Source organism: Nyctereutes procyonoides, unplaced genomic scaffold (assembly GCF_905146905.1).
Source record: "Nyctereutes procyonoides isolate TBG_1078 unplaced genomic scaffold, NYPRO_anot_genome, whole genome shotgun sequence".
Lineage (NCBI taxonomy): Eukaryota > Metazoa > Chordata > Mammalia > Carnivora > Canidae > Nyctereutes > Nyctereutes procyonoides.
The window spans coordinates 31,167,646-31,189,951 of NW_026575125.1; the positions used below are offsets into that span (position 1 = coordinate 31,167,646).

Here is a 22,306-nt window from a genome sequence, read left to right on the forward strand (position 1 = left end):
ACTCGCCCCGGCCCTAGCCCGGCTCCTCGCGGGGCCCCTCCCCCTCGGAGGCCTTTTGTTCCTTTATTTCTTTTTCCCCGTCTTCCTACCTTGATAGAAGCGCGGACTCTTCTCACTGTAGCATTCCAGCTGGTCTCTCTTTACATCTCAGGCCGAATTCGTAAATTTTCAGGATGGTTTGAAGGTCATCTAGGTAATTTGGTGGGGACAGGTGACTCGGGGACCCTGCTCTTCCGCCATCTTGCCCCTCCCCCTATTTTAAAATTTGTTTTTATTTTTAAGAATTATTTTTAAGCTCATGAAAAATAAACCAGGTCTTGGTTTTTTTGAAAAAAAAAAAAAGTACTTTAACCATCACAAGATAATTTTATTTTTGAAAATGTCTTTTTTTAAACTGCTGTTTTGCTACATCCATAGTATTTCATTAGATCTCCAGAACTTATTCATCTTGTATAATTGAAACTTTGTACCTCTTGACCAACATCTCCCCAATCTCCCTCTCTAGTCCCTAGTAACCACCATTCTGTTTTCTGCTTCTATGAGTTGACAATTTTAGATTCTACATATGAGATCATATATTATTTGACTTTCTGTGTCAGATTTAATTCACTTAGCATAATGTTCTGCAGGCTCATCCATATTGTTGGAAATGGCAAAATTTCCTTCTATTTGTAAAGCTGAAAGATACTCCATTGTATGCATATACCACATTTTCTTTAACCATTTATCCTTTGATGGACTTTTAGGTTATTTCCATGTCTTGACTATTGTAAATAATGCTGCAGTGAACATAGGAGTGAAGGAATATCTTCAAAATCCTGATTTCAGTTCCTTTGGGTAAATACCCAGGGGTGAGATTGCTGGGTCATATAGTAATTCTGGTAACAATACTACATTTTACGCTTGAAATTTATTAAGAGGGTAGATTCTATGTGTTCTCACAATGAGGTGAGGGGTAGCTATGCGAGATGATGGATATGTTAATTAACTTGATTATGGTGTTACTTCATTTGATACGTGTACCGAATCTTCATGTTGTACATTTTATATTCAATAAAAATAGTATCACAAATTTCTTATAGCAAAAACAATCACAGGTGTAATGTATTTCTTTTTTGTCTGTCAGGTGACAACATATGACTTTAGCATTCAAGTTCAAATTAATTTCTTCAAGGCTTCAGAACTTTACACTCAGTATTGTTCGTCAAATTCTCCTATGATTCCAAAGAAAACACCACTTATTCGACCGTGTTATGTTCAAGCTACTGGTATGTAATGTGAAGCATTCACTTGGTGTGCATATGCCAAATATTTATCCTTAAGCAGCTAAAAGTTTAAAAATTCAGAATATGATTATTTATTTTTAAAAAATAGAAGTATTAGAAAGTAAAACTCTGATATGATTCCTGTGTGTGTGACTTAAATAGTACCTGTGAGAATGAATTTTGAGAAATAGTGTAACCAAATCCATGTGAAGTTCACTCCTTATTGAGTTACAGAAACTGTACCAGGTGAAGTTGTTGCACAAGAAAACTTTATTAAGGAGATCATGGGCAAAGACTTCCAAAGCTGTGACTCCCTAACATCAGATAAAGGGATACCTTTTGCTTAGAGTTAGATGAATATTTATTTATGTATGTATGTATGTATGTATTTATTTATGTGCATTTTTTTGAGAGAGTGTGAATAGTGGGGGAGGGCCAGAGGGAGAATCTTAAACAGGTTCCTTGCTCAGCAGGGAGCCCAATGCAGGGCTTGGTATCATGACCTTGAGTTCATGATCTGAGCCAGGGTTAAGAGTTAGTCACTTAACTGACATCCAGGTGCCCCTAGGATGAATATTTATATAGGGAAACATTCTCATAGTATGTAGAGGTGGCCATAAAGTCACAGATGAGCCTTAAGGAAACATATCTATAAATGAACTGTATGTTATATAAATGAGGCTGAAGCTCCTCCTTAGGTGGAGATTTTAGTATTATAATGAGGCAAAGGTAATGGTAGATCATTCCAGAGGTTACTCCATGGTCTCTCTGCACAGGTGTGAGTTGGGGGTTTAGCTCAAAATGTCGGGGTAGCCTGGGATGGGTGGGAGGTCTTGTCAGGTGGTCACCATCACCTGAAGGGTGCTTTCCAGTTTCATTTGCCTGAGTTAAGAGGTAAGCTGTAAAGAAGAGCTTAAGGAAGAATGTTAAGACAAAGTTTAATGAGTTCAAGCAGGTGGGCAGTAAAGGTCAGGTCTTGGAGTCTAATCTAACTGGTGACAGTACCCTGTCTATAATCTCAGATCAATGACTCTTGCTTAAAAACATAGATTATAATTAAAAACAAAGGTCAGTTTAGTTATTTATTGTGTGGGTAGCTTTAAATGATTAAATCAAAATATAAATTATTAAAATAAAGTACATTAGATATATAATGAAATGATGAAAATTTTGTTTAAAAAAATTTCTCCCCAAAGGAATGGGTTACTAAAGGACTAAGTACACGTAAAGAAGGGTAAGTAAAAACAGACAAAAGAAGGGTAAATATATTAAATTTTTGAGTGTTTTTTACTCATTTTCTCCAGATATTCAAATCTAAAACCAATGCACTCTGTGAACCCTACTTTTGATAATCTTTGGTTTTGTGTTTTATTATGTGTGTTTAAGTATTTTTCATGAAAAGTTTAGTCTATGCTATATTATGCGGTATTTTGTTTTTATAATTCTGACATTAAGTTGTTCTTAGTAATAAAAGAGTGCTCAGTTGATAACTGCACTTGGCACCTAGTAAGAAAGGCTTCATTAATATAGCATATACAATATAGAGACTTATTTCCCTCCTGTTTAAAATATAGAATTAAGAATTCTGAAGCTGATAGGGAAGCTCCATGGAGTTTTCTCCCTTGTTTTAAGATACCTGTTTAGGGAAAAAAATCATTGTCTAATTTTGTTTTCTGAATGAGGTAAATTACTTACATGAAAAATAAAATTTACCTACTTGACAAATAAAAATTAATGTATTGTCATTATGAAAAATTGGAAAATGTTAGAAACACAGATATGACATCTGGAATGTAAATATGTAGAGCATACTATTAATATCTTGGTACCGTATTCTTTTGTTCTATGCCTTTATTTATTTTTAGCATAGTTCTGATCTTATTGCCTGTGTTCAGCTGAAATCTCTTCACTCTAAAAAATAAAAAAGAAATCTCTTCACTCTATAGAAACTTTTACTTGGATGTTATAGACTCTTAATTGTATAAATTAACACTGATAACTATTATAGAATATTTCATCCAGTGTCTCTTATATATTATTTACGCATTTAGGTTGTTTCTTTTATTTTCTTATTCATATAAATCTTGTGCTAGTGAACATTTTTGTGTATAATACTTTTTACCTGTTTAGATTTCTTTTCAAAGTGAGATTCTCTGAATTGGCTGCTTTCCTTCTGAAGCATATATATGTCAGCAACACTTAGGTGGCTCAGCCATTACGCATCCAACTCTTGATTACTGCTCAGGTTATGATCTCAGGATGGGCATGGAGCCTGCTTAAGGTTCTCTTTCTTTCCCTCTGCCTCTCTGCCCTTCCTCCAGTGAGCACACACTCAGGCTTTCTCTCTCTCAAAAAAGAAAAAGTAGATACATGTTAAAGCTCTAGATATGTTTTGCAAAATGGCTTTTGTAAAGATTTATGCTGTTTTACCTCTCCTTCAATATAAACTCTAACCAGCATTGAATTAAAGAAATTGGATCTTTTTCTATGTGATTAAAAGTACATCATTTCAATTTTCATTTAAATTTCTTTAATTACTTATGAGGATTAAAATTGTCTATCTTTGTTATTAATAATATATTTCATATGTAAATTATTCATGAACTTTACCTTTATCATTGTGGTGATGTATTTGTGTGATAGATGTCAGTGATTTCCTCATCTATCTATATTAATTTTTTTCATTTTTACTGTGAATTTTTTCTAAGATTCATTGCCTTTTGTTGTGTTTTTCAATAGATTCTTTTAGCAATTTTATAGTGAAATTTAGCTATCATTTCCTCTGTGATTTCTAACATTGTTTAAAGATTAGAACATCTACCCATCTTCAGATTTGGTATATATGTAATTCTGTTTTTTTTTCTATTTTTAATGTTTTAAAATTCATTTAACAATTTCTATACTTAATTTGTAAAACACATATATATATATATATATTGCTGTATTTCCAAAAAGGATTGGAATGTCAAAGCAAATTGGTTATATTATATAACTTGTGAACCCCAAAGGTTACTACTGATTCAAATGATATAATGCAAATATAATCAGGCAGAGATGTAACATTTCTTCCTATAGAAGTTGGTATCTATCAGATGCAGCTTCCAGATTGTCCTTTTCTCCCTCCTTTAAGATGCTTTTTACTTTTGAATTAACATATGACTTTTGAATGTCATTTGTAGAAACCTTGTTCCCAAAGGAAGCTGGGTTGGGTTTTTTTTTTTTTTTTTTTTTTTGGAGCTTCCTGTTTTTGTACTCTTGATAGAGGAAATGTCTACATGAGCAATTCTCATTCTCCTACCCTCAATGTCTCATAAATCCATAAATTCCAGATATTTTTGATTGGCCATTGGACAGGTAATATATGTCGAGGTGGTTTTTATTCATTTTATTATTTTTTTTTTGAATAGTCCACTAGTCAATTCCATTTTCATGTCTGCAAGGAAGCTTGGTCAAAAGTCTATTATCCCCTGAGCTACCCCCTCAATAGAAGGATGATTATTATAGGAGGGTCACAAGCTTGCTGTTATCTCTTTACTCTCAAATTACATGTATTCATTTTAAAATCAAAATAGTGCTAAGCCAGAATTGCAATCCATTATCTTCTTCTCAAGGCTTATCCTGCACCCCAGAGACAGTAACTTTTTTTTCATTAATTATCTAATGAAAACACTTATTTAATGACAAGCATCTTCACTCACTTGAAACACTAACTCCTGTTACCATTTTGTAATGTAATTATAGTTTAAATTTCAATTAAAATTTTTATCAGAAATTTAATTGTTATGATGATATGTTGTTGTTAAGCTAAGTAGTGTAACTGCATAATTATTTTATTTACTTTCTTTCAACTTTTTGTTTATCCCTACAGTTACTAATTGCTCAATTGTCCTTAGATATTTGACTAAATCCTCTCATGCCAAGAGCTCTATATTATGTTTGTCTGGACAATGTTCCATATAGTCTAGTCTGTCACATAATATGTCATGTCTCTTTATTCTCTTAAAGCAACCTTCCTAGAACACAACAACCTCCTGCTTCAACATGGACTAGATACTTTCCCTGTGGCAGAACTTTTGTCTAAGATTTCCTTTCACTATAATTGTGGGGATTTAAAATTTAAAAAAGGGGGGGGCAGCCCGGGTGGCTCAGCGGTTTAGTGCCGCCTTCTGCCCAGGGCCTGATCCTGGAGACCAGAGATCAAGCTCCACATCAAGCTCCCTGCATGGGGCCTGCTTCTCCCTCTGCTTGTGTCTCTGCCCTCTCTCTCTCTCTCTCTCTCTCTCTCTCTCTCTAATGAATAAAGAAATAAAATCTTTATTTATTTTTTTTATTTTTATTTTTATTTTTTTTGAAATAAAATCTTTAAAAAAATAAATAAATAAAATAAAATCTTTTTTAAAAATTAAAAAAATTAAAGAAAAACCCTTATCTGTCTTGAATCTCCTGTTTTTTCAATCCCTTGCCTTCCTATTTCTTGGTTTACTTCACTGTTTAGGTAGATTACATCTTCCAGGAGCTTATAATGAAAGAGTGTAAGGGAGCTAATTTTTGAGAATTTCCATGTCTGAAAATATCTTTGCTTTTCCTTCTACATTTATTTTTATTTTTTTTTTTAATTTTTTTTATTTATTTATGATAGTCACAGAGAGAGAGAGAGAGGCAGAGACACAGGCAGAGGGAGAAGCAGGCTCCATGCACCAGGAGCCCGATGTGGGTTCGATCCCGGGTCTCCAGGATTGCGCCCTGGGCCAAAGGCAGGCGCCAAACCGCTGGGCCACCCAGGGGTCCCTCCTTCTACATTTAAATGATAATTTGATTTTGTATAAAATACTAGTTTGAAAATAATTTTTCCTCAAAATTATCATTATCTTCTAATTTCCACTATGGCATTTAAAGTCTGATGCCATTCTTTTTCTTCTCTACCCATTATATGACCTAGTGTTTCCCCTTGAGAAGCTTTTAGAAGCTACTTTTTATCCCTGGTATTCCATTATTTCACACTGATAACCTTAGTGTGAATCTTTGGTCTTATGTTCTTGTGGACCTTTTGCAATCTGGATATTGATGTCCTCCAGTTCTATAAAGGTTTCATAGATTATTTCATTGAAAAGTTCCCACCATTTTCTATATTTCTTTCTTTAAGACTTTATTGGCTATATTTTGTACTTCTTAGATTATGTTATATATTTTAATTATCTTATATCTTCTCTCTTATTGTCCTTTTTCTTATATTTTTTGTTGTACTTGGGATATTTTTCTGACTTCATTATGTCTTAAGAAATTATTTTGGCAATTTTAAACTAATGGGAGTTAACTTTTTACTGATAATTTCTTTACTTACAGAATTCTGAAAAATAAAAACAACATTCTTTATCTCTACTTTTATTATGATGATTTCTTTGAAATTTTCTGCTGTTGACTACATTGTCTCAATTTTTGCTAAGTTATTTCTCCTTCATGTTGCGGAGTTCCTTAAATGTCTGTTGATTTTTGCCTATTCTCTCATGATTATTAGTGCGTCCCACAATGCTGGCTTCATTACCAACAATTATATCACTTTCTGACAATCTGGATCTCAGTGAATATTTAAGGAGATCAAAGGCTATAAGACTTTAATCTTGAGTAGTTCAGTTTTTCCAGAAAATACTTATTCAAATTAAAAGGATGATAGGATCATGTATCAACAACAATATGCATGCACATTTGATGACCTAGACAAAATGGAGCAATTTCTTGAAAGGCACAATCTACCAAAACTCACACAAGAAGAAATAGACAGTCTGGATAGGCCTCAATCTATTAAACAAATTGAATTAATACTTAGTAACCTTCAAAAACAGAAAGCACCAGGCCCAGATGGGTAGACTTTTGATAGATAATAGATGATAGATAGATAGATAAATGCTTGATAGCATTTAGAGAAGAAATCTTACCAGTTCTCTATTATCAATTCTCTACAATCTCTTTCAGAAGATAGAAACACAAAGAATGCTTTCTAACTCATTTTGAGGTCAATATTACCCTAGTACCAAACCAGACAAAGGCATTACAAGAATAGAAGACAGCAAACCAATATCTCTTATCAGCATAGATACAAAAATCCTTAACAGGGGATCCCTGGGTGGCTCAGCAGTTTAGCCCCTGCCTTCGGCCCGGGGTGTGATCCTGGAGTCCCAGGATCAAGCCCCACATCCGGTTCCCAGCATGGAACCTGCTTCTACCTCTGCCTGTGTCTCTGCCTCTCTCTCTCTATGTCTCTCATGAATAAATAAATAAAATCTTTTTTTAAAAAAAAAGTCCTTAACAAAATATTAGCAAATTAAGTCCAACAATGTATAACAAGAATTATGCACCATGACCAAGTGAGATTTATCTCATGTATGCAAGGTTGGTTCACATTCAGAAATCAGTTAGTGTATTTCATTATATGACTAGGATAGAGAAAAAATATCACATGATTGTATCAATAGATTCAGGAGGAAAAAACATTTTATAAAATCTAATACCCATTCATGAAAACAACTTAGTAAATGAGGGCTGGTTAGAACTTTCTCAGCTTGATAAAAAAAAATATCTGCAAACACCCCACAGCTATCATAATTCTTAATGATGAGAAACTCAAAGCTTTCTCATTAAAATCAGGAACCAGACTAGGTTGTCCCTTCTCACCACTTTTTCAACATTGTGCTAGAAGTCCTAGCTAATGCAGTAGGACATGAAAAGGAATCAAAAGACACGCAGCTTGGGAAGGAAGAATTACAACTCTGCATTCATTGATGACATGATTGTTTATGTAGAAAATCTGAAAGAATCAGTTAAAAACAATTCTGGAACAAATAAGTTAATATAACAAGGTTGCAGGATACAAACTTAATGTACAAAAGTCAATTGCTTTCCTATATACAAGCAATCAACAAATGGGATTTGAAATTAAATACAAAATAGCATTTATATTAGCACCCAACAAAAATGAAATACTTAGGCATAAATAACACAAGGTATTTACAAGGTTTACACAAGAAAAATTATCAAATGATGACATTTATCTGATGAAAGGTATAAAAGAGGAATGAAATAAATGGGAGTGATATTCCATGTTTATGCATAGGAAGTCTCAATATTGTTAAGATGGCACTTCCTCCCAACTTGATCCAGAGATTCAGTGCAATCTCAAAGTCCCAGCAAGTTATTTTGTGGGTATTACCAGATTTATTAAAACTTTATATGGAGGGCAGCCCGCGGTGGCGCAGCGGTTTAGCACTACCTGCAGCCTGGGGCTTGATCCTGGAGACCCTGGATCAAGTCCCATGTCAGGCTCTCTGTATGACGCCTGCTTCTCCCTCTGCTTCTGCTCTGCAAAAACACTGCCAAAAGGCCAGAAAGACAAACCACTGACTGGAACAAAATATTTGCAAAAGACATGTTTCTTTTCACTTCTGTACTTCTTTATTGGTCAAACTCTATTATAGTGATCATTTTAACTATGTTTACTTTATTCTCAGCTCAATATTTAGTATATTTATACTCTTACTATCTCGAGTGATCTTTATATTGTACTTGTAATTAATTACCATTAAGATACAAAATTAGAATTTTATAGATGTGATAAACCATCATATTCTATAAATGTCTTAAAGTATGACTTTGTTTTCTCTCTGAGTACATAAAGATAAAAACATTCTTTATTGTTTTGTGTTGAAAAGTATAATTGTCTATAACCTAATATCTCTTAATATTTTACCAGTATATTTACTTTCTTCTCATAGTATTGCAAGCACCATTGAGATTATCCAGCACTGATTTTATATTTGAAATCCCATTGCATGCTTTGGATCCTAATAATAAGGTCACAAAAACTGAGGTATGTATAGAGAATTATTGCAGCTTACAACTTTTTTTCATATGGCTTGTGGTTTATTGAATTGATTATTATGAAGCATGTGTTATAAGAATACTTTCATTTTTAGAGAACTTGCATATATATCCTATTTCTCAGAAGTAATTATCAACTATACAAATACATATAAAACCATATATATATATATATTAATAGGACTATTCAAAATATTTTAAATAGAATTAAGTTACTAGTCTCTCCTTATATAAATGGAAGCCAAGATTAAATTAATGTGAAACATGTTCCATACAAGTAAGGAAATGTGGTGAAAGGTAATAATAAAAATTGGAAAAGTCCAGGTATATAATAAAGTGACTTCTATGACAATCTACTTTTTTCTTACTATATATCTCTGTGTGTCTCCTAATAATGAATCCATCTAGAACGAAAAAAAAAGGGACATGCATAAGAAGGAAGCTCATGCATATATAGTAGAAATTTGTATTTGTAGTACTCCTTTATTATATATATTGCCTTTCCAACAATTAATTTTGAACTCTGTAGCTTTGAAGAAAAATTATACGGAGAAAATATTTAACATTGCATGTGTCAAATAATAGCACAGTACTATATGAAATTAGAGAAGAATAAAGGATCTCTTCTGAAATTAAAATGTGACTGTTGCAAGTATTAATTATCAGTAAGATTTCTAATTCTACCATAACTTCAAGGATGCAAAAGACTTTGTATGTGGGGCTAGAAAGGAAGCTTTACTGAACTGAATTGGATTGAATTCCAAAGGAAAAGCAATCCCTTTATAAATGTGAGCTTATTTTATGTAATTGAAATTTTGTTCAATTGGCATGATAAAAGAGGATCTAGACAAGAGCCTTCTCTCTTGAGTGGCAAAAAGCCCCATGGAGAAAGAAATGTGACTCTAATGAACTGCTTGAATTTGCCATGAATGTTATTTACATAGTCATAATCAAATATATAATACAGAGAAGTCTTAATATGTTATGGAGCAGAATTAAAACTTGATCATAAATAGTGTATTGCATATAAAATGGCAAGTGTGTGATATGTACAACGTGTATATGAAGATTAAGTTGATAGAACGGTTGGGAATGGAAGAAGAAAAGAGGAGTGAAACTCATTTTACATAGTGGGTAAGTAAAGGGAATTGTTTAGACTTGACAGAAGAACTCGAATTTTAAATATATCGCTTATTGTTACCAGGTGACTAATGAAAGAATTAATATAAATATCCAAAATTGGGAGATTGAAAGAGGAGTGAAGATTATATATATGAACTAAATCCTCATCTTTACTAGTGGGCACTGAGACAATATCTGGGTCTGATAAATCACAAAATAGCTGTGTGATAGGGTAGTGGCCCTCAAAGTTATCCAATTCCAATCCCTAGAATGTGCGAGTATCTTTTCTCTTATATTGCAGAAGATCCTTTGCTGATGTGTAATGTGATGGAGATGAAGGACTCTGAGCAAGGGAGATTATGCTGGGTTATCTGGGTGATCCCAGTTGAATCACATGAGTGGTTAAAATCAGAGTTTTCCTGGCTGTACTCAGAGGGAAATGTGATGACAGACGAAGGGTAGAGAAATTAATGTTACTGGATTTGAAGATAGTGGAAGGAGGCCATCTGCCAAAGAATTTATTTGCCCTCTAGAAACTGGGAATGGCAAGGAAACAGTCTTCCTTAGAGCCCTCCAAAAGTATCATAGTTCCTTCTAACACCTTGATCTTAGCCCAGCAACATGCCTGTTGAACTTCTAACCTACAATACTGTAATTTAATAAATTTGTATTGATTTAAACCACTAAGTTGGTGGTAATTTGTTATAGCAGCAATACAAAAAACCCTAAAGTAAGCCATATCAATGTTGTATTTAGCATAAGGCTGTAACTATTAGAGAAAATCCAAAAGTTAGCTGAAATTTGTTGCTTCTTAAAAGCAGAACTATGGATAAGGAGGAGTTGAGTGGGACAACTGTTTTTTTCTTTTTAATTTGTTTGGGACAACTGTTTTTTATAAGCATTTTTGAATTATTTGTGTAAATGGACATGTATCATTTTGATAAAATTATTTATAAAAAATAACACAATACTACACATACTAAACAATGTTTCTTTATGGATGACTGTATTAGTTCCATTCTTGGGATAGGATTGTAAAGTGTACAGTATTTTGATTTACCTACCATTCCCTCATTTTAGAATGAGAAAAATGAAGCATTCAAATGCTAGTACAATTTCATGTCCGCCTTGTGTTTTAAAAGATGTTGTTTTCTTTATAACGTGCAAATATTAGACCTAAATAGATGTTTAAGTACTGAGAGGCATTGGAAATAAAATTGCCTAATTTTTAAATCCTGGATATTTTAAATCAACCATACTTTAGAAAGAGATGAAGTACATCATTTTGTTGTGGTGCCAATTGTATGAATCATTCTATTCTTTTCAAATCTTGAAGAGTAAAGTTGAAACAATACCTAATTGTTATTTTTATTCTGATAGTATGTTGCACTGGAAAGACAAGTCTACACATAAGTCCTGCATACAGCTCCCAGATTTACCAGAACATTACAAAGAGAGTGCAAAGAGTTTATGTATACTCTTCACACATCATTATTCTTAACACCTTATACAACCATAGAACATTTTTCAAATCTAAGAAATTAACATTAGTACAAGTTATTAATTAAACAACAGATTCTATTTGGGTTTCACCAGTTTTTCAGTAATGTCCTTTTACTGTCTCAGGGTCCAGTCCAGGGTACCATATTTCATTTCGTTTCCTCTGATATGGGGCAGGCTCTCAATCTTGCTAATTTTTTTATTACTTTGTCGATTTTTAAGAGTACTGGTTTGGTATTGTTTCAGCATGCTCTTTAATTTTGGTTTGTCTGATTTTTTCCATCTGACTCAGCTGCATTATTATTTTTCATGGGTTTTAGGGAAAAATGTAACAGTGGTGAAATGTCTTTTTTGTCACATCATGTGAAGGGAGTTCATGATATCAGCATGACTTATCACTGGTGATATATGTCAGGAGAATTGAAAAAAAGTTGGGCAAACTATTTTTCTTTTTTCATACACTACATTTTGGAAGTGAATCATCGATTTCAGCACACCACTCAAAATTTTGGGAATCGAGCTGCACCTGGAGGGGGATATTTACATATATTATATGGAATTGTTGTATAAGAAAAAATATTTTAGTAGTTATTTTATTACTTAACATATCAGTGCAACCTCACAAATATTTATGCTTTTAGTTATAATCCAATATTACATTATTTATTTTGTTATTGAAATTGTTCCAGCTCTGGCCATTTAGAGTTCTTTTAAGCTGGCTCTTTGACATGCTTTCATCATCATTAAGCATTCTCATACTTTCTGGCACTACAAAATGGTCCAGGCTTATATTTCATTTTACCTTTTCCATCTTTAGAATCATTATTTTCTCCAACAAACCCCAGTACCATTTATGGAAGAATGATATTTAGAAACCAAGATCTGTACACTAGGTATCCTAGCTGCTACTAGGGTATCACATGTTCTATGCCCTTTTGGCAAATAGAATCTGGAAATACTTTTATGTATAGTAACTTGAAATATACATATATCTATAATTTATGTTTATCATTCTATCTCTATCATCTATCTGTCTATCTAAAGATGAGTTCAAACTGCTATCTCTGACTCTAATCTAGCACTACAAGATTTATTCCAGTCTTTCTTCCTTGCTCATTTTTAACTACTTTTTCTGACAATGAGAAATCTGGCTCTCTTATTTGTAATTTATTTGCTTATTTTTTTAACTGTACTGTACTAGTAAAGAAGTTTCAGAATTTTTAAAGTGTAGGTAGAATTGCTAACACATTTACCAACTAGACCACAGTGTTTATTTTTTGTCTTTAGCTTTATAGTTTCCAGTCAAAACACAGTTTTTCAGTTACTTAGGCCATTCCTCCTTGCCCCCATTAACTTCAGTGAGATTATTTCATACATTTGTAATATAGCATGTTGTAATCTACAACCCCTTCTGGTATCCTCAACATCTTGATTGGTTGTTTTTAATTTCCATACATATAAGTTGACTTTTAGTAGTATACAGTTCTTTGGGTTTTGAAAAATATGTTGAATAATTTGTCTACCACTTCAATGCATTACAGAGCAGTTTCACGATACTAAAAATTCTCAGTGTAACCCCTTTGCAGTCAACTACTCCTTTCACCAAGACTTCACAACCACTGATTCTTTTTTTCCATCTACATAGTTTTGCATTTCCAGATTGATAGGTAATTTAATTATATAAAATGTAGCCATTTGGGTCTGGCATCTTTCACTTAGCAAAATATATTAATATTCATTTCTGATTTTGTATGAATTAATACTTTACTTATTTTATCACTGAATTTTATTCCATTGTATGGAATGTTTATCCATTCATTATTTGAAGGAAATCTCTTTTTTTCTTCCATTGTTTGGTAATGAACAAAGCTATTATAAACATTAACATACACATTTTTATGTGAACATAAATTTTCACTTCACTTACATAAATACTTAGGAGTGGGATTACTGGGTTATATGGTAGTTGTATGTTTAACAAAAGAAACTGCCAAACTGTCTTCCAAAGTGACTGTATCATTTTACAGTCTCACAATCGTGAATGAAGGTTGTAGCTATTCTGCATCCTTGCTAGCTAGCTAGCTATTTTGACATTTTTATTTTACCCAGTCTTTATCTTTTGTGTATTTTTCATAATTGTTAATAGGCTATGAACATACTTGCATACCTTCTTTTTTTAATCTAAAATCACTTTTAAAATAATCTGTCCATGAATTCCACTTTTAATCATTTGACTTTGTACATAGGTTCTTCAAGTTGGCATGGTAAAACAGTTATATTTTATATTGTATATTTTAATTTTTATAAATGTCTTCTTTTATTTATTTTGTGTGTGAATAGGATCTTGTCTTATATAATACTTCAAAACAAGATGTGGAATGGACTTTGGATATTGGTAACACTAGGAAACTCTTCAAAGATGGCACATTCAAGATTAGTGTGTTGAGTGGGATTCTGCAATCACATGAAGAATGTAATATTTCCATAAGTTTCTGTCCAAGTAAGTACCTTTTTCTTATATTTGTTATTTATATTTCAATTCATCCCTCAATATTATTTAATTTTATCACATACACAATAGTTTAGGTTACTTTTTATGTGTTCTTAAAACAGTTTTAAGGAGTTTTATATTAGAATTTTGTGGTCACTGTCCCCAAAAATGACCTGCAATGATCCTTACCTCTTGGTATTCATGCCCTTGTAGAGTCCTCTCCCTTATCAGATAGGACTGCTATATCACCCATGGGATATTATGGATGTGATGGCGTGTGATTTCCAAGGTTAGATCAGAAAAGGCATTGCTACATCTTAATTAAAAATTTTTAAACTAAATTTTGGATGTTTTTGGCCATTCTTTCTTTTTTTTCCACATTATTTCTTCCAACAATGTTTCTCCCTCTCCGTCTCCTTTCCATCCCAGGGATTCTTATTTTGCATATATTGGTGTTCCTGATGGTACCCTGTAGATCTCTGGGGCTCTATTCATTTTTCATTTTTTCTTCTTTTTTGGAAGAAAAACCCAAGTTTATTAACATGTATTTTCATGTATACATAGGATATAACTCAGGGGAAAATGAGTAAGTCTCAGAGGTAGCTTAGAATTCAGGCTTAAATATCATTTTCAGCTAAAGACAAAAAAAAGCTCCTTTTTTTCTTTCTGTTCCTCAGAATCAATAAATTCAACTGACATTTTCTCATGTTGGCTGATTCTCCATTTAGCTAGTTCAAATCTACTGTTGAATTTCTCTAGTGAATTTTTCATTTCAGACATTGTATTTTTCAATTCCACAACTTATATATATATTTATGTATATTCATATGTATATATGTCCAATGCTTGAAGTTTCTCAGGGACAGTTTCTGTTGACAGCCTTTGTGTGTGTGTGTGTATGTGTATGGATCATTCATTATTGATTTAGGATTTTTCGGTTATACCTGGTGAGATCTTAGCCTTGTTCTTTGAGCTATCCTGTAACATCTGCCATTTTCTTCTAGCAGGCATTGGGAATGGATTATACTTTGCTTCTGCCATTTTCTTTTCTTATAATCTGACTGTGGAATAAGCTTCTTATCCTGAGCCTTGGTCAGGGCCTTTATGTCTCATTCTGTTTCCATTGCCTTTTAAATGCATTCTTTGTGGTCAATATCACCTAAAGTGGAGTAGATCTACCTAACTCCACTTTGGCTAGACCTGTCGTACTGGCCACCAAGCAGGACTGCCTTATACTGTCAGGGCTTTCAAAAGTTTTAGGGAGGTGGTTTTTACTTTTCACTCCCCCTTTCTTATCTCTTCCTTGGACTGCCACAGGGACAGAGACTGGGGCTGTGATAGAATATGTGACCCATCCTGGTCTCTAAGCAGATCTCCAATCCCTTCTGAAACCAAACCATTGTTCTTGAATCTAATTTGGGTGGTTAGATAACATTGTTCTGAGTTCTCATGTAAATAGCCTCAATGTTTCACAACCCAGGAGCACATTACTTAGAAAATGCCCAACAGGAGAATCCCTATTGCATAAAAATACAGAATTCTTTCCCGTAATGAGCTTCAGGAAATGAGGGTATTGACAACTAGATTCTTTAAGCAGGCCAAAGCAAAGAAACAGCAGGATGATGCTTGAAAAGACATCTATGAATATTTTTTTCCCTTTTTGAGGAACTCTATACTGGTATTTGTCTTTAATTTAAAGCATCTGCTTCAATACCTTTATAGTTTATATGCCATAACTAAATAAGCACACTAAATGCCATTTCCAGACAATTTTTCTATTTAAAAGGGTGTTGTAGTAATTCACCTGTTATTCTCAATTATTCTTACTTGTAAAGCAACATTAGGTCTGCAGTCTCTGGTATATGCTGTTTGGGCCCATCCAGATTCCCATTACTGGGTTTTCCCATCCATCTCTCAGTTGTGGTATTGGCTCCTGACAGGTTATATCTGTCCCTTTCTCTAGAAGGTTGCCCTTGGCTGAAGGAAGATGCTACATGCAGAGATGCCTAGGAGGGTAAGCCTCACCACTGCTACTACCTCAACTGGCCCAACTAACTCTCCCTCAGGTAGAACAACATCTCTGCTGAATTCACATCCCATAGCTGCCTATGGGATCAGTTTGAATCTGGAATATAAAATCACAAGTTTCAAAACTTCTTGACCTCCTCGGTTTTGCTTCTCTCTCTTTACCTGTCACAGGTTCCTTCCGAGAGCATACCCTCAGTAAATCACTTGCATCAGAATCCTTGAGGCAGTACACTTTTATACGTTAAAAAAAAATGTGGCAATCTAAATAAAATACCAAGAACTAGCTATGTTATCAACAGAAAAGGCAGGATAAGAACCTCTTATGGCTTTTAAGCTTTTTGTAGTTCATTTAGCTGTGTGTTTTCTCATAATATGCTATTAGCACTGTGTTGCCTTAACTCAGTGTCCTGGTACATCTATTAGCATGACATTTTTTTGTTTGTTTGTTTTCTTCTGTGTGGCATTTTATAATCACTTTAGTTTCATGTGTGGGAAACAGTACATAGAGTACTGTGATTAATAAGTTTGAAAAATGTTTCATCTTTTATTATCTCTGTTTAGAACTATGAAAATATAATAAAGAACATTGCACACTATCCCCATTCTGAAGTTTATTTTGTAAAAGTAATTACTTTTTCATTATGTATTTCTTCTCAGTTTCTACTATGTCTGATCCTGAAAGAAATTACAGTAAAGCCAATCCAGCTAAAGCCACTATCTGTATTTCTGTATAGAGCTTCTCCTTTATGTCTGTGTCAACATTTTTATCCAGATGAAATGAAATAGATAATCTAGAAGGAAATAAAAGACATTTCAATTTGACTTTTCCTTTAGTATGAGGCTAAGCCTAAGCAGTCAAATCTATGAGTTGCCTTCTTAGGATTTCAACCTCACTCTTAAGAAAATTAAACATGCCTCTAACACATTTATATAACTTACATCTCAGATGAGAGAGAAGGCCCACCTGAGCTTAGAAAAATGTGTTACTGAATATCCAGTAGTTTTAGGTTACACAGGGAACCCACTTTTTCTATGACTCAGAAACATTTAACAGGTATGAAACCCAGAAATAATCTCAAAGCAACCCATTTGAAATTCAGAATTCAGTAAGTCTTAATTAAAACCTTGCTTAACTCTGGAAGTAATGAAATTGATTTTCTTTCTCCCCAAAATAATTTTTACAATATCAGATTTGTTAAAAGAAACCACCATTTCTCTATAGATTTACAATGCTTTAAATACATGAATTCTATTATAATTCATTCTCCAGCTCAAGGTATAGATATAGTTTCTCATGTTTTCACATAGTCTTTCCTGTGCTCATCTGTCATTATTAGTAGGAAGTCACTAATTCACTTCCCTCTCCAGCCATATCTTATTTTCCAAGGTTCTCAGACTATATGGACAAGTAAAAGACTGATTTGACCAAGTGAAGGCACCCAGTACAGAGAGATCTAGTGGGTATGATCAGTTCAATGATTCCATTTTTTGTGTGTATGGTTCACAATGTGTCACCTTTGTACATGCATCATCTGGAACACTCATCATTTGCTCTGGTAATACTCTTGATGGCCCTGATCTATGCCAGGCCATTTCAGTGTTCTGTTTTTGAATTCTAAGATAATACCTTGAATTCATGCTCACCAGATCACTTTTTTCTCTCTATGAGACACTGTGTTCGGGCATTTGGGTCTAAAAGGGAATTAGCAGCTTGCTGAGATGGATCCTGTTGTCTGGGACTAGCCTGTAGCCTCAGATGCTGAGCTCTTTTCTCCAACACAAAATGCCTCCTCATAGTGAGTTGCCATATGGGAATTTCCTATCTTTTCCTACAAAGTGAAATTGGCCAGTCAACCCTGGCAGCTTTCCATAAACTTAGAAATCTGGGAGGAACAATATTCCTTTCTTCGTAGCATACCCATTTCTCAATACTGGTCCCCTTTGACCTTTATTGCAACTATCTGACCTCATCTTCATACTGCAAATGCTAAAGGGATGGGCAACTCCTGTTAAGGCACGGAAAACAAACCCAAAAAGAAGTCCCGTTGCACTGTTTCCTTCAGGTATAGGTATTTTCCAATAATAATAATAATCTGCTCTAAGGAGACCTGCTCTATTTCTAGACATAGTGCACTTCAGAATACTTTTGAGTCAATGACATTTCATTACATGTTTCAAGTTCCTTGGCAGGGTAATTCCAGTTTCTGGGTAATCTGTTTCCCATTGAGCTGTAACCTCATAGTACATTTTAATATTTTATAAGGTTTAAACTATGTAAATTTTTTTATGTATATGAACAAATCTAAGATACTTTTAAAAATTGTTCTTCATTAGATCATCCTAGAAAATACACAGCTTATATTCCCATTCGTCTAAATGATAATCCGGTTTGCTATCGAATGCTATGCTTGGTTGGAGAGGTGAAGTCACCCAAGTTATTATTTGACCCTCCATTCATATTTTTCACTCCTGTTCCTCTGGATATTACAACTGTGATGGATATCAAAATTTTACCTCAAAACTATTTCAGGTAAATGCTTAATGTGAATCAACCACATTTTCATAATGTGCTTTTTTTGTTTGTGTCTGTGTTATGTGAGTCATGAGCAATGTCTGACTTGTTTCTACAGTTATAATGAAGCATTAAAATATTTAGCTTCATTTAACTTAAAAAATTTAAAAAGCCCACTTAATTAGTTCATAATCTGTCATTTGATTTTCTTGTAAAAATGTTTGATATGAAAAAAATGTTTGATACGTTTCTCTTCATGGTATGGGAAGCAACCTCTCTATTGCTATGTGACAATTACCACAAACTTAGTGCCTTAAAACATGAATTTATTATCTCACAGTTTCTTTGTGTTAGGAGTCCAGCTTAGTTTAGCTACATCCACTGCTTATAATCTCAGTAGGCAGAAATCAAGGTGCAAGCTATAGCAGCTATCTTATCTGAGGCTCAGTCCTCCTCCAAGCTTTCTGGTTGTAGGCAGAATTGATCCATTTAATTGTAGAACTAAGATATCATTTTCTTGCTGGCTGTTGGCTGGGACCTACTCTCAGCAATTAGAGGTTACCCTCAAATCCCAGCCATGTGGTTCCTCCCCCAATCATGGTACTTTACTCACTGAAAATCAGAAGTAGACCATCTCTCTGACTTCTCAGTCCCTGACTTCCCAACCTTCTTTTAAGATCTCACCTAATTAGCTCTGATCCACCCATGATAATCTCCCTTTTGCTTTATTTGAATTCATTTAACTAGGGATGTCAATTACATATGGAGAGTCCCTTTACCACTGCTGTATAACACAACTTAATCATCAAAGTGATACTGTATTTACAGATTCTGGCACCCAAGGGTGGGAATTATGTAGAGTTTGTATGTACACTAAGAGACAGGACTCTTGGCGGGCATCTCAAAATTCTGCCTATCACATGTACATACTATAGCAGAGTGCGATCTGTTTTAATTTTTTTTAATTTGTCAGCAACCCAAACCCTAATACTGTATTGCCCTAGATACATTTTGTACCCTTGCTCTACAAAACAAGTGGATTCTGTTTTTTATGTTTTTTAAATTGATTAATTTAATTTGAAAATTGATTAATTTTCGCTGGCTTCTGAAAAATGCGAGAGGTCTCCAAAGGGCTCCAATAAAAACAAACCAAACTAATACATACTTATAAGCTGAAACCAGAGTAGAAGTGGTGAGCTGTAATAATCTGCCAAATGCAGACTTATTCTTAAAACTTGAGACAACTTCTTCAAGGTAGGAAAACAATCTCAAATTCCTGGGTTAATCCAGGGACACTGGAAGAGACTAAAATAGGTCACATGAGTAAATCCTTCTACCTTTCAGTGGAAGCCAGCAAATCTTCCCTAGATCAGTCGTTCTTAAATGTTGGTGTCTATTAGCATCTCCTGAGACACTTTTTAAAACAGAGATTTTTGCTTCCCATCCCCAGAACTTATGACTTAGGAAGCCTGGAATGGTATGTAACAATTTGTATTTTTTAGTAAGTTTTCAAATGAAACTGATGCTGCTGATACATGGACCACACTTTGTGAACCGCTGTTCTACATGAAGTCACCCTCAGTTTTGGCTCATATTTCAGTTTCCATAATTGCTCTCAACCAGACATGAGTGCATTAGCCAGTATCGCAAAACTTACAGGAAGGGAAGATGCCATCATTTAGAGTCAGCACAACCAACCATCTTGAAACTTAGACTCTTTAGCCATTCAGGTATTGGAATTATCAGACACAGAATATAGATAAATTATATAAAGAGATAGCATTACAAAAGTTAGTAATTAACATGGAATTATACTATATAGACTTAAAAATGAACCAAATATAACTTTTAGGAATTTCATTTTATTTCATTATTATTTTTAAAGATTTCATTTATTTACTCATGAGAGACACACAAAGAGAGGCAGAGACATAGGCAGAGGGAGAAGCAGGCTCCCTGTGGGGAGCCCAATACAGGACTCAATCCCAGGATGCCAGGATCATGAGCTGAGCCAAAGGCAGATGCTCGACCACTGAGCTACCCGGGTGCCCCCACTTTTAGGAATTTCAAAACAAAGTGTGTAGGGTAAATTTTTAAGGGCATCCACTAAACCTAAGATTGTATATACCTATACAAACAGTATAGAAATCAACAAAAGCTTAAATGTAATTTTCTCTGATTAAAGAGGAAGTTAAAGTAATTTTAAAAATCCAACTATCTATTAAAAAAGGTATATGTGAAACATAAGGACAACAAAGATTAAAGTAAAGCAGAGTTTCTCAACTTCAGGAACTGTTGACATTTTGAGGAAGATGCTCCCCCCCCCCAAGGCTATTTTGTATATAGTAGGATATTTAACAGCCTCCTTGGTCTTTAACCAGTGGCATCCTTCTATAGTTATGACAGAAAAAAATTGTCTCCACACATTGCTACATGTCCCCTGGGATGCATAACCACTCCCAGTTAAGAATCAGCAAACTAAAATCTTAGGAAAAGGTATAGCAGAATCACCATAAGAAAGCTGGATAGCAGCATTAATTTTACATGTGATAACCTTATTTAAGAGGTAAAGATATAGTTTTAATATTAAAAATGCATTAATTATAAAAGATGCAGCTCGCTTGGAATTCTAAGATTGCATGCACAACTAAAATACTCTTAAAATATATAAACCCCAGATTAAAATAATAGGGAGAGGGCAGCCCGGGTGGCTCAGCGGTTTAGTGCCGCCTTCAGCCCAGGGCGTGATCCCGGAGACCCCGGATCGAGTCACACATCAGGCTCCCTGCATGGAGCCTGCTTCTCCCTCTGCCTGTGTCTCTGCCTCTCTCTGTCTCTGTCTCTCATGAATAAATAAATAAAATCTTAAAAAAAAATAATAGGGAGAAATTGACTAGTCCTTCATCACTGTAGGGTGTTTTAAGACATATCTCAATTATTGGTGAGACCAAAAGACAAAAACACTTGCATAGATAAAGAAAATTTGAAAAGGTATTTTAAAAGCCTCATTAATTTAATACTAACATCATTAAAAATACTAAAAGTAGTATTAAAACTAATACTATAAAATACTGCATCCTGCAATTAGAGAATACACATTTTTCACAATCATATAGAAGACATTTAAAAAAACAAAGTGCATCATTCTATAGTTCAATTTAACAGTTAAAAAAAAGATTTATTTGTTTTAGAGAGAGAGAGAGACAGTGAGAGCATGAGCTCTCATGAGGAAGGAAGGGACAGAGGGAAAGGGAAAGAGAGAATCCCAAGCAGACCCCACTGAGTGCAGAGCCTTACTCTGGGCTCAATCTCACAATCCTGAGATCATGAGCTGAACCAAAACTAAGAGATGCTTAACCAACTGTGCCACCCAAGCACCGTTTCAAATTTAATAAATTTTAAAGAGTTAACATTATATATACTGTATTTTCTGATAATAATCATAATGTTGAAATCATTAAACAAAAATTAACAGGTTTGTCCTAGATTTGGAACTATTTTTTTAAAAAAAAACTT

The 22,306-nt window shown here is 34.0% G+C and overlaps 1 protein-coding gene across 1 annotated transcript in view; it reads left to right on the forward strand.

Annotated features, from left to right (window-relative positions):
* The window catches only part of CFAP47 (cilia and flagella associated protein 47), a 491,966-nt gene that overhangs the window by 101,705 nt on the left and 367,955 nt on the right, over positions 1–22,306 (forward strand). Inside the window, exons 22-25 of the mRNA XM_055338249.1 lie at positions 1,127–1,268; positions 9,032–9,126; positions 14,100–14,259; positions 18,613–18,808. Of these exons, the coding sequence (XP_055194224.1) occupies positions 1,127–1,268; positions 9,032–9,126; positions 14,100–14,259; positions 18,613–18,808 (593 nt within the window). The remainder of the gene's footprint in view (positions 1–1,126; positions 1,269–9,031; positions 9,127–14,099; positions 14,260–18,612; positions 18,809–22,306) is intronic.